The sequence below is a fragment of the Ornithorhynchus anatinus genome, chromosome 12 (genome assembly GCF_004115215.2).
Source record: "Ornithorhynchus anatinus isolate Pmale09 chromosome 12, mOrnAna1.pri.v4, whole genome shotgun sequence".
NCBI classification, from domain to species: Eukaryota; Metazoa; Chordata; class Mammalia; order Monotremata; family Ornithorhynchidae; genus Ornithorhynchus; species Ornithorhynchus anatinus.
In genome coordinates, this window is record NC_041739.1 from 31413608 (window position 1) to 31425455 (window position 11848).

Genomic DNA, 11848 nt, shown 5'->3' on the forward strand with positions numbered 1-11848 from the left:
ATTAGAACCCCCAACCGTGCCCTCCCAAACCCGTGCTCTTTCCACCAGGCCACGCCGCTTCTCGGGAAGGTGCGACTCTTTGGAAGGCCGAGGGGGCCGGATCCCGCGGGGGGGGGGGGGGGGGAGTGATCGAAGCCGGTCGTCAGGGGCGGCGGAAACATGGACGGAAGTGTTGTTAGAACTGGAGAAGGTTAACGGGGAAGTCGAAGGGTCCGGAGGAGGCGGTGGATTCGGAAAGCCGGTGGGATATCTCTTTTCGACCCATCTCCGAAACGACAACCCCCAATGTCTGAGGGGATGGGCCCGGGGGCGGGGGGCGGGGGGCCGGGTGGTCGCTGTCCATGGCACCTGATGGTCAAGTCGGAAAGGATCGGCTCAAGTCTCCCAAGGGATTGAGACAGTGTCCTGCGCCAAAGAGAAGGATGCCTCCAGCAGCACCGTCTTGAAAAGGGAGCCCAGAAAGGCTTTTTCGAGAGGCAGGGGAAGGAGGGAGTTGGGGGTTCTTTGCGGAAAAAGCCTCGAGATTGAGGATTCCAGCAGAAGTCGGGGAGGTTGGGATTTCATGCCACTGTCTGTGGCCACGTCATTGGGCTTGGAGGACCCATTTGGGAAGCCGATCCTGAGAGACTCGGCTCCTCCTGGCTGTCGGGCCCTCTCCGCTCTTCCTTCTCTTTCCCTTGTTCTCTCTCGCTTTCTCTCTCTCTCCTTGATTTAACCGGTTCCTCACCCCAAAGTAGCCAAAGCTGAGCAGCGGTAAGACTCAGCCCGGGTCCAATCAGGTGCCCCCGGGTCTTCTGGCACACAAGAGCCCCCGACACGTTGCCAGTCAAAAGATCCTTCACCGCAGCGCTGTTCCAATGGCAGTGGGCCAGGGAGCCGCCCCGGCTCCGGGACAAGGGCCGAAGCATTGCCCGGAAACGCCACCCTCTCCAATTCGTCGCCCTCCCACGGCAGGACCGAACCACTGGACTCCATCGCCCTTCCCGGGCCCCGGCTCTGTCCCGTCGAGTCCCTCCTTCCTCTCCGTGGGACCCGAGCTCAGCTTTTCTCGACGGACCCTTTTTCCCGCTTGCCCCGTCTGTGTTCAAAATGAGCCTCACCGGGCGAGTCGGCCAGCCCGTGGGCCTCCTTCGGTGGCTTCTTCTCACCTCCCAGAAGAGGAGGGGGGAGCGGAAGGGTTTCGGTGCCACTAGACGGATAGGCATGTGGGGGGCGGGGAGGGCGGGACGGGACCCGCCTGTGGGATGCAGCCTGACGGGGCATGTGCTGGAGATCTGAAACCCGGTGAAAGGCAAACCCTCCTCCCCGGGGGATTCCCTTGCAGCCCGAGGGGCCCTCCTCCAATGAGGCCCGTGGACTTCATCCAAGGAAACCCCTTTCTCCTCGCCCGTTTCTCCCCCGCCGGCCCTCCGCCGTCGGCCGGCCCGCCGTGGCCTCCCCTTCTCCGCGGCCGACGGCCGGATCGGGACCGTTCCCCGAAGGTCATCCCGATCGAGGCACGCGTCCTCGAGGCCGGAGGAGAACGGAGTCTGGGCCGCGAGCACCGCTCTCCACGCCACCCAGAGCGCCGGCGTCCCGGGGAAGTCGGAGCGGCCTCCCCGCCCGTCGTCCCTCTCGGGGCGGACGGACCCCGTCGACCGGAGGCCCGGAAACCAAGGTTCGGACCCGGAGAGGCCGCAAAGTCCCTCGATTCCTCGAGACGGATCGGACCCCCCCGACGAGGAATCTCACCAGACGGCCGACCTGACCTCTCTCTCGCTGTCACCGATGTGTCCCCGGCGGCCTCTTGGAGGCCATCTGCCCCAACGGGTCCCTCCAATGAGGGAGCGCCAGCCCCCAGGCCCGGAAAGCCAGGTCCGGGAGGATGCTTTCCGGGAGGGGTCGCGCCGGGTCGCCTCCTCCTCCCTTCACGAAGGACCGACCGGTCGGGCTTTCCTCTCTCCTTTTCCGGCCAGATCTCCCCGACGCTCCCCCCGCCCGCCTGTCGTTATCCGGCAGATCGGTGACTGTGGGACGAATCTCTCTGTGCGGAATGTCCAAGTCCCGTCCCTTTGGCCTAGGAAAGAAAAGGTCCCAGAAACCGGTAGGTCCGGGTGGGCTCCTTCTCTCGCGGCGCTCTCCCTCCCGAGGCCTCCCGGCCTTCCCGGTCTCCGTTCTCCAGGCCCACCTTTCGGGCGCTTTGCCCGGGTGGATCTTTGAAAACGAGGAGGCTCCCACGCACATCTCCCACTCTGGAGAGATGAGAACTCGGGACCTCTTCTTGCCGATCCGCACGGAAGCCCTCCCCCTCCGGCCCCCCGCCCGGGGACCTCCCAAGACCCCGTCAGCTCTCTCTGTCCCCGTCTCACCTCCTCCTCCTTCCCTCCTCCCCTGAAAATGCGGATCTCACACCTCATTCCCGTCCCCCGTCTCAGCACTTCCGGCTCTCTTTCTCTCCGGCCCCTCCCTGCACTCTCCTTTTACCAGGCCTTCTCCTTCTCAGTCTCTCCCTCTCCCGCTCTCTGTCCTTTAGAACTCTCCCACACTCCCCGCTCTCCCCCAGTTCCCTCTGAGCTCCTTTGGCCTAACGGAACGGTCCCTCTCCTTAGAGGTCATCCCAACCCCCTCAGCCTTCTGCGGCCCACTGGGACATGTCTTTAGGGAATCTGTTCCACGAGGATCGATGGCAGACTGCTCTCTGTGTGTTGGATGTGGTGCCTAAATGTTTGGCATTTAGGGGTGAATCCCAGGAGACGGGCTGGGGTGACTGCAGATCCTGGCTTCCTACACACACGCTCCATTGCCCAGGTGACAGAGATCCAAGTGTCTGGAGAACTCAGCCTTTCTCGCCCTCGACATTTCGGGGAGAGTACGTGCGGAGGGAGTGCCTCCGCGCAGGCTGCGAATCGCAGAACAGGCTAGCCGGTCCCGGAAAGAAAGCGCGAAAGAGGAGGCGAGAGGTTCCAACCGCATGGAGACGGGGGTTGGACTCCCCCCGCTTTCCAAAGCAGCAGATCCGACGGCTCCAAATCCCGCGGTTGCCTCGAGGAACCTCACGCCCGAGCCGGTCCCCTCGGAATTTCCCTCCATTCTTCCAGCAGCAGAGGCGCGGGGGGAAGGGAGCGGGTCTAAATCCCGCGGATCGGCTCCGACATCGGGGGGACCGGGGGCCGGCCCGGAGCCTGCGGCCCCTTGCCGAGCGTCCGGCCAGTGTCTGGAGGACCCTCATCTCGGACCCCAGCATCCCCCCGCGGAGAAGACGTACCCTCTCGCCTTCGGACGTCGCCGAGCCTCACGGAGTCGGAGGTGGCCGAGGGGACGGATGGTGAGTCTGGGGCCCGAAGCCTGCCACCGCATCCCGGGGCAGAGCGGGCCTTTCGCGAGCCCGACCGTTGCGAGCGTGGGACCCTCGGGACTCCGCAGAGTCTCCCGCCAACGGATGCGGTCAGGCGAGGCCACCCGTCCGCCGCCAACGCCAATGGACAGGACGGACCCATTCCGATGGGAAAAGAGAAGAGAACGAATCGGCTCCCAGAGTGCCTACGCCGGCGGGGAGAGAGGAGGAGCGAGGACCGCCCCTGCGGGGGAGGGCCGTGGGCAAGGTAAGCGACGTCCAAATCCGGAAGGTCCAGCTCCGAGGCCGGACGGGGGAGCGGGCCGGGCTCTCCGGACCTCGGCCCCGGTCCGCCGGGTGTGACCCCGGGGGCCATCCGTTCCCCGTCTGTCGGGCTCGGCGACCCCTCCCGCCAAATGGGGATGGACACGCGGAGCGGGCCGGGGACCATCGCCCGGAAAGACCGGGCCCCGAATCGGCCCCCTCGACGACCCCCACCCCGCCCCATTCCGTCAGCATTCGGAAATAGTCGGCTCCTCCTCGACCTTTCCGGCCTCAAGCCCTCCCGTCCTAATGATAATGATGCCGGTATCCGTTAAGCGCCTACTATGTGCCGAGCACCGTTCTAAGCGCGGGGTTAGACGCCGGGGGATCGGGTTGTGCCACGTGGGGCTCCCAGTCTTCATCACCATTTTCCAGAGGAGGTCACTGAGGCCCAGAGAAGGGAAGCGACTCGCCCACAGTCACACGGCCGACAGGCGGCCGAGCCGGGATCCGAACCCATGACCTCTGGCTCCAAAGCCCAGACTCTTTCCACTGAGCCACGCTGCTTCTATCTAACACCCTCTGTTGCTTGTGGACCTGTGCCCTCTGTTCACCTCCTTCTCCTCCACCCACCCCCCCCCTCCCCACCCCCCACAGCACCTGGGCCCGGAACTGACATCCCTCAGTATCGACGCCCGTTTCTCCCCTGTAGAACAGATGCTTCTGGGGGGCAGAGAACACACCTCGCCACCCCAGGCGCCTCCAGGGCTCAGCACGCCCTAAGCACTTGAGAGCAACAAACTACAGGGTTAACTCTCACCGGCCTGCTAAGGAACACTCCGTCCCCACGCTCTGTCGTCGGGGTTTCGGACCTCAGAGAAGGGGTCAGTGGTAGAGGAAGAGCTGAACTTGTCAACAGAAGACCGAGGCCCAAGAAGCCTAGGGTTTGATCCCCCACCTCCCCCCCTCCCCCATCCAATGGGCCCGGATCCAATAGGTCCATTGGGCAGAATGCGGGCGGGGCGGGGGGGGGGGTCGTTGGCACGACATCTTTTATTTGAAGGTCTGCCAAAAGGGTCTAGGGATCACTGAGGGGCAGAAGTGAGTGGAAACCTTTCTCGGGGCCTAGGCGAGGTCTGTCCGTGGCGGGCCCAGCCCGTCTTTGCAGGCTTTGAGTTGGGACCCGTCAGCAAGCCGAGGCACCTCCCCGAGGCTCCCCCCACTGCAGCGGCAGCGTTACAGGAGGGGTCCGAGCCGGCGGAAGGGCAAGGCCGCCCGGCAGCAGCCCGGCGGGAGGATGGGGGGTGTGCACGGAGAAAGGGGGGAGGAGCCCAAGGGGGGGGGGCCCTCGGCCGGCCGCCCCGCCTAGGACCCTGCCGCGGAACGGCGAGCACGCCCGCCGTCCGCCACGGGGGCCCGTTCCGCGCCCCGGTCGTCCCCCTCGGGGATTCCGAAGAGCGCGCGACCCGTGCCGGCGCCACGCAGCCGCCTCCCCCAGCGCGGCCCACCTCCGCCCGCTCTCGTTCGGCTAAGTGTCTCCAAAGCGTTTCTCCGTCGCAGCCACCCGCCGTTTCCCGTAGCCACCTCCGCCCCGTCACCGCCCCGGCGATCGGGCCGCTTCTCGTCGGCCTCGCCCTCTCGCCGATCCAGGGCCCGGAAAGGATCCCCTCGGCGAGTTGTCTCGAAAATAAAAACCCACCCGCGAAGGAGGAAGGGTTTTTTTGTTTCGAGCTCTAGCCGACGGGTCGACCCCACCGACGCACGACACGGGCGTCGCGTCCGGCATCTCGAAACCCGGCCCGGAGAACCGAGAGGGGTTCAATTCGGCGACACCCTCCCGACTCCGCTCCGGGAAGGTCCGTGACGTCAGAGCTTGTTTGGAGGGCGGTCGTCTAGAGGGGGTCTGCAAGCGAGGCGGGACGGAGACCACGTCGAATCATTGCGTTCCAGGTTTGAGCGTGACACTCTGCTCCCAGGGAATCCGGCCCCCCTCCCCTCCCCCCACCCAAGTCTTCGGGGAGCCCAACGTTCCGTCGTGCCGGCCCTCTTCAACGGTCGGGAGCGACCGTCCCGCTTCTCGAAGGCATCCCCGTCGGCTCCCTCGGGAAGTGTCGGGATCGGTCCACGGCCGCCTCCCACTCGGAAAGGAAGAGTCCCGGGGGGACCTCGGTCGTTCTCTTGTCTTTTTCCGCATCGTCATCATCATCCCATCGGAGGGCCCATTTGTCACTAAGGCGAAAATGCGTGTCTGTCCCGAAGCACAGGTCAGTCGTAAGGAAAGGAAAGAAGTCCCTGGGACTCAGCCGTTGTTCCACAGAGGCCATTCAGGTCCTCGCAGCTGCTCGCGGCCCGCCGGACCGGACACGCTCTCGGGCCCCTCGGCTCCCCCTCCCTTCCGTCTCACCCGTGCCCTCGGACCCGGGACCGTCGGAGAGCCCCTCGGCTCTGTGGGGCGGAGGTCGGCAGGGGCGGGGAATTCCCCCTCGACGTGAGGGATCGCCCAATATCGATCGACCGGAACGACGGGCGGTTCCACCCCTTGGGTCGCGGGCATACTCCGCAGTCCTGGAATGTGTCTCTCGATGCTGTCGCGCGGGGGTCCCCCAAGCACGGCAAAAGGCGATCTCCCGTGCCACTCAGTGCTCGAGCACATCCCATCGATGAAGAGTCGATCACACGGTCAGCGGATCGGGGCGGGCAGGGGGCGGGGCTGGAGAGGGGTGTTTTGCGATGGACCCGTATTCAGTTGTCGGGTGGTGGGGGGGGGGGGGAGGAGGCGGGTGCATTCCATTCCAACAGGGTCGGTGCCCACCTCCCATCCAGAGGAGCTGTTGACGGGCCAGAGAGGGATGAGTTCCCGACATGGCGGTGGGGTCCCAAAGAGGTCGGGCTGAGCCGCGGGGATGGGGGGGGGGCAGGGGGCGTCTCAAGGGTTTTTAGAGAGGCCCGATGCAAAGGGGGTCGCTCCCACAGAAGGGAGAGGAGGAGGCGGGCGCCAGCTCCAGAAAGGCCTCTCGAAAGAGGTGGGATTTTCCGAACGGGTCGAAGGGGGGGAGAGTTCCCAGGCCCAGGGGTGGACGGCGGCCTGGGATCAGCGGCGTGAGGGACCCCATCTGGGTACAGGGACACGATATGGCTTTGGAGGCCCTGTGGGCCAGGTAAAAGAAAGCAGTCAGTGGGGGGGGGGGGGGGGGGGAGAGAGAGAGAAAGAGGGGAAAAAAAAAAAACCCACGTTCCTTGAGTGTGTGAAGACCGTTGGTCACATGGCGCTTTTTCATTCGTATTCTCTTCCTGGTCGTTGTATCGGCCTGATCTCTTCCAAATTTACTTTGCAGGGTGACCCATTTCAAACAATCCGTGAGCAGCACTCTGGCAGCGAACCCACTGAAGCAGCAGCAGCCGCAGGAGGAGTAAAGTAAGTTGAGCGGCTGGAGCCGGGGAGGCCTGGCATCAGACCATCTTGGCCTCTCCTGTGGGCTTTGCTACTTTGGCTTCCGTGTGGGATCTTGGCCCAGCCTCTTTGCTTGTCTGGCCTCAGTGACCCCCCCGCAGCAGTCAAAGGGGGGATTGAGAATCGAGCTGGGGGTGCCCCACAGTGGACAGGGACTGTTTGCAATTGGGTTTGTTTGCATCCCTTCCCCCCGGGTCCCCAACCCCAGGGGTTCCTGCTGGATCCCTGGTACAAGGAAGTATTGAAACCGCCAGCCTGATTGTATTCTGCTGATTCCTGGTCATGAAGTAGTCACGCTCCCTGGGGGGGGGGGGGGGGGGGGGGGAGAATGACACGGCTTAGTCGAGAGCACGTGAAAGAGTGCGGTGGAAGCACGTAGCGCCCCCGGACCCTTTCTCCCCACCGAATGGAGTCTTTCGGTAAAGGGGGAGGAAGACCCCGAAGCGTCGGTCTGGAGCGTTCAGCCCACGTTTGTGACTCTTTCAGGGATTCTGCATCTGGGCCAAAGCAGTACCGATTTGGAGTCCGTAGAAGATGGGGGAGGGGGAGGGCCAATCTCCCGGTTTCTGTTTGCTTTGGGAATGGCTCGCTCGGTCTGCCTTTGGCCATTTCCCTGATGGAAGGCAATGGGCCCGGGCAGCGGGAAAGGGCCATGGGACTCAGTCACCATCTCCCCCCGAGCCCCCCCCCCCCCAACCCGGGGGCTCGGTTCTTCACCTCCAGGGCTCCTCTCATCCGGTGCGGCCTCTCACCCCGTCCGGGACGCTCTCCTCCCGCCAGAGTCATGTGCACCTCCGAGGGATCCCACGGACAGAGCTCCCGGAAGACCTCCGATCGCCAAAGTTCCGGGGGTCGAGTCTCCAAAACACGTCCCTGGTCCGAAAACCGGCCTCGGTCTGCCACGGGCCTTCTTCCCCCACATAGTCCCTCGAGCCTCCGTGCCCTCGAATGCGTCCCCCGGGCACCTTGCCGCCTCGGCCCCCGAGTCCATCTCGGCATTCCCTCCCCGACCCCTCCTCCGCCTCCGTGACGTCTCCGGAACCGTCCGCCGAGGCCGTCGGAGGCGCCCCCCCGCCCCGGCGCTTTAGGAGCGGCGGGCCGGGGCGGGGGAGCGGGTGTTCCAGACGACCCCCGCTCGGGTGGATCGACGGCTGCCGACCGGAGAGGAGTGAATGTCCAGGGAGGTGGAAGACGGGTTTTTGCAGGTGATAAAGTCGTCGCGTGGATGACACGGATCCCGGCCTCCGTTCCCAGCCTCTCTCGAGCGGCAAGGCTCTGGAGCCGATCGGGCCGACGGGGAGGCGGGGAGACGGATTCCAAGTGCCAACCCCCCTCTCCCCCCCACCCGATTCGGCTCATCCATCTAATCGGGAAGGGGGGAAGTGACCCCGGAAACTTTCGGTACCGTGGCTCCGCATCCTCCGGCATGCCCCGCTCTTGTGCCTCGGTCCTGAGTTCGGGAAAGGTGATCCCTGCACTCGCCCCCCCCCCCCCGTCCTCGGAAGAAGTGGGTCCAGAAGATCTCGTCCGGGTGGGTCGGGACGCGGTTTGGAAAAGCGACCCTCGGACGCCTCCGGCCCCGAGGCTCCGTGAGGAGTCTCTTGGATCTCGCTATCTCCTTCGGCCTGTCGGCGAGCCGTTAGGCGTCGCCGGCTTCCCAAGGGCCTCGAGGGGGGCGTGGGCCCGGTCGGCCGGATCGTGGGCCTCCCCGAGAAGATCGGCCCCCGGGCCCCTCCCCGTCTCTTTTCAGGCAAAGGTCACACCGGGCGAGGGAGAGGTCAGGCGACACGTCCGGAGCCGGGGAGTCGAAGAACGCCCGAAGAGCGTCTCCCCGCCTCTTCGGCTTCCTTCCCACAATGGGCGATGCGCGTCCGTCCGGGCCCTCTCCACCCTGGGCGGATCCCGTGGGGCCGGCTGGGGGACACACACACGGTCCCGGTCTCCGCGTGCCTCTCCCCGCCGCGGGACCGGGACTCCCGCTCCAGGTCGGACCGACGGTGCTCTCCGAGCCTCGAGTGTCGCCCCATCGTCGAGTCGTCGCCCATTTTGGGGAATGCGGCCTCCGGTGTCAGCTTTCCCCCCGCCCCTCGCCCCTCCATTGACAGATGGCCTCCATGAACCCGAACCGCGTCCACCGTCGCTCGAGGTCCCGAGACGGAGGCCAGACGGCGCCTTCCTGGGATCTCCCGGGTCATGAGGCCGCTCGGGGCGGCCGGGACACGGCCAGAGGTGCCGCCCCTCCCCGTCCCCCCCTCCACGCTGCCTAGCGGTTCCATCTTCTTCTTTGCAGGTTGCACCTTCGAAGGTCACGGTTCTGGAGTCCACGATAGCCCCCCCCCCCCCGCCCCTCCGGCCCATGGGGCTTCGGAACCTATCCGGATTTCCAGAAGACAACCGGAAGGAGGAAGGCAACGAGCCCCGTCCTTCTGGAAGAGAGGGAGGGGCTCTGGAGTCCCAGGGCTCGGTCCGCACAGTAAGTCGTTCCAAGCAAGGTCGCCATCACCACGAAGTTTGTCCGCTAAGCCTCGATGCGGGGCGGGCGGGGGTGTGCAGCGAGCCTGTCCGATGGAAAGGAAGGAGAGTTGGCGAGATTCAAAAGATCCAAGGCGAGCAATTCCGGGAGCAAAGCGTGTGCGGGGGCTTCGACGTCCAGAGCGGCCAAAGGGCCAGGCCTTTGGGATCCACAGGGTGGCAACCACAGTTTCTCGAGGCGGGGGAAGTGGGTCCCGATCTTTCTTTCGGTCGGGTGCAGCCGTCCGGCCAGCAGAGTGACTCCGGTTGGACCGGACTCCAGGTCGGAAAGAGAGAGAGAGAGAGAGGTCCGGCGATCTCCGCGACTCCGTGCCCTCCGCGCGTCCGATCCGAGACGGCATTTTGTCTTCGACTGTCTCCCTACCCGATCTCAGACGGGTCGGGAGTCTTCCGTGCCGGGCCGGTCGTTCTCGGCGTGTCCACTCTTTGGAAACCCCGTCTCTCGGTCCGTCCCTCCCGGCGACCTCTCGGAAGGCAGGGACACGCGTGGATCTCGCCTCCTCCCCCCGAGTCGCAAAACCCGGACCTTCGGGCCTCGGACCCGGCCCGGACCTGCCCCGCGTCCTCGGCCAGACGCCTCCCCTCTCGGGGCCTCGGCACCCCGGAAGAGGAGCCCCCCCCCGCGCACCTCCCATCCCGGGGATCGAGTCGGACGGAATGCAGAGGAACCCCTTGGGTCTCACCGTGTTTGTGGACCTCGTTTCGGGTGCCTCCGGCTCCCTGAGTGTGTGAGGTGGGACCCGTCCAGGCTGCTCCACCACCACCTGGGGCCACTTGGACCGTGCATCCAAGCAACAGCTTCCTTCCTGGGATATCACTTTTGGATTCAGTTGGCAAGAGGTGAGGTGGCGAGAATGTTTCTTCAGCAGCCCCCCCTCCCCCAACACACCTTTGACAAATGAGCTGTTCCGGCCCCCGCCCCCCGCCCCCGCCAGCCCCGGAATCGTTGTTGCTGAGGCCTTTCCCCGCAGCCCAGAAATTGGTTCCCCTCGTCCCTTTGCCACAGTTCCCCCGATCCCCTGAGCCTTTCCCCCAACTCGCAACCCCTCCTGCCCAGGCGTTTCTCTCTCTTCCTCTCTCCCTCCAGGTTCCACCGTACCAGGAAACCTTCCGCACTGTGTCGGATCTCTTTCCCCTCTGGCGCCTCACCGTCCCCGAGAAGGTCTCAGCTTCCCCCTTGGTGCGAATGAGCGGAGAGAATCGGCCCTTCGGATGACCCGCCTCACTTGGCTGCAGTGGCCACCCTAGCACCTCGAATAGGATTGTGTCAACCCTTGAGATCGTGGTTGGTGGGGGGGGGGGGGAGCAGGTGTCTGTGGCTCCTCGTCGCCCGCGGGCCAGGCAGGAGGGGAGGGCATCTCGGGAGGACGGCCAGATGGGTCGGTGGGGTCGAGAGAAGGGATTCTTGAGAGAATGGGGGAAATGCTTAGAAAGGAAGAGGAATGTAGATGGCACCTGTGAAGCGCCCACTAGGCCCGGAGTCCGGTTGGAAGCATCGGGGGGGATACAAGATGAGCGGGTCGGTCTCCCGTGGGGCTTACGGTCCTCATCCCCAGTGGACAGAGGAGGCAACTGAGGGTCCAGAGACATCCAGTGGCTTGCCTTCCCCCCCCCCCCCCCCCCCCCCGACCACGGACACCAAGGCGACACGAGCGGTGGAGATGGGAGGCGAGTCCCCGGGCTTGGGGGTCGGAGGTCACGGGGCGGACCCCCGGCTCTGCCACCTGTCGGCCGTGGGACCGCCGTGTGACTTCTCTGTGCCTCGGCACCCTCCTCTGGAAAATGGGGATGACGGCCGGGAGCCTCACGTGGGACGACCCGAGGCCCCGGAAGATCTACCCCGGTGCTCAGAACCGGGCTCCGCCAAGAGTACGCGCTTCGCCGAGATCCACATTTATCTCGTCATTATCGGAACCCGTGACCTCAGACCCCCCAACCCTTGCCCCGGTCCCTCGGGGGCCATGCCGCTCCCCGGTCAGCCTCGACCCTTCGCGAGGTCGAGGGGGCCGGATCCTTCCGAGTCGGGAGCGATTCGGAGCCGGCGGGGGGGACGAAAGGGGCGTCGGAACCGGAGCGCGGTTGCGGGGGGCGGAGGGGCCGGGGGAGGCCGCGGCCTCGGAGAGCGGGCGGGACATCTCTTCGTAACCGACGGCCAAAAGGGAAACTCCCAGTGTCTGAGGGGATGGGGGTTCGGCGGGGGGGGGGGGAGGGGTGGCGGCCGAGAGGTCGCCCTCGATGGGGGTCCATCTTCGGCCCCAGTCTCCCAAGGGTTCCGGACAGCGGTCCGG

General features: G+C 65.5%; 2 protein-coding genes across 2 annotated transcripts; both read left to right on the forward strand.

The window, feature by feature from the left end:
* Positions 1–5606: 5606 nt before the first annotated feature.
* LOC114815542 lies at positions 5607–9345 on the forward strand. Its single transcript, XM_029076777.1, has 3 exons — positions 5607–5841; positions 6913–6992; positions 7752–9345. The coding sequence occupies exon 3, from the start codon at positions 8254–8256 to the stop codon at positions 9223–9225; it is 972 nt and encodes a 323-aa protein (XP_028932610.1). The 5' UTR covers positions 5607–5841; positions 6913–6992; positions 7752–8253; the 3' UTR covers positions 9226–9345.
* Positions 9346–9391: 46 nt separating this feature from the next.
* On the forward strand, positions 9392–11161 carry LOC114815612. The gene is made up of 2 exons (XM_029077037.2): positions 9392–10400; positions 10648–11161. Exons 1-2 carry the CDS (start codon positions 9557–9559, stop codon positions 10806–10808), a joined length of 1005 nt encoding a protein of 334 aa, XP_028932870.1. The 5' UTR covers positions 9392–9556; the 3' UTR covers positions 10809–11161.
* The last annotated feature ends 687 nt before the right edge of the window (positions 11162–11848 follow it).

Excerpts from the sequence above, each read along its gene's own strand:
- LOC114815612 (XM_029077037.2), top strand. The coding sequence starts at position 9,557 with ATGCGGGGCGGGCGGGGGTGTGCAGCGAGCCTGTCCGATGGAAAGGAA. Across the intron at positions 10,401-10,647 it reads TTGGATTCAGTTGGCAAGAG|GTTCCACCGTACCAGGAAAC; the intron begins GTGAGGTGGCGA and ends CTCTCCCTCCAG.
- LOC114815542 (XM_029076777.1), top strand. The coding sequence starts at position 8,254 with ATGACACGGATCCCGGCCTCCGTTCCCAGCCTCTCTCGAGCGGCAAGG.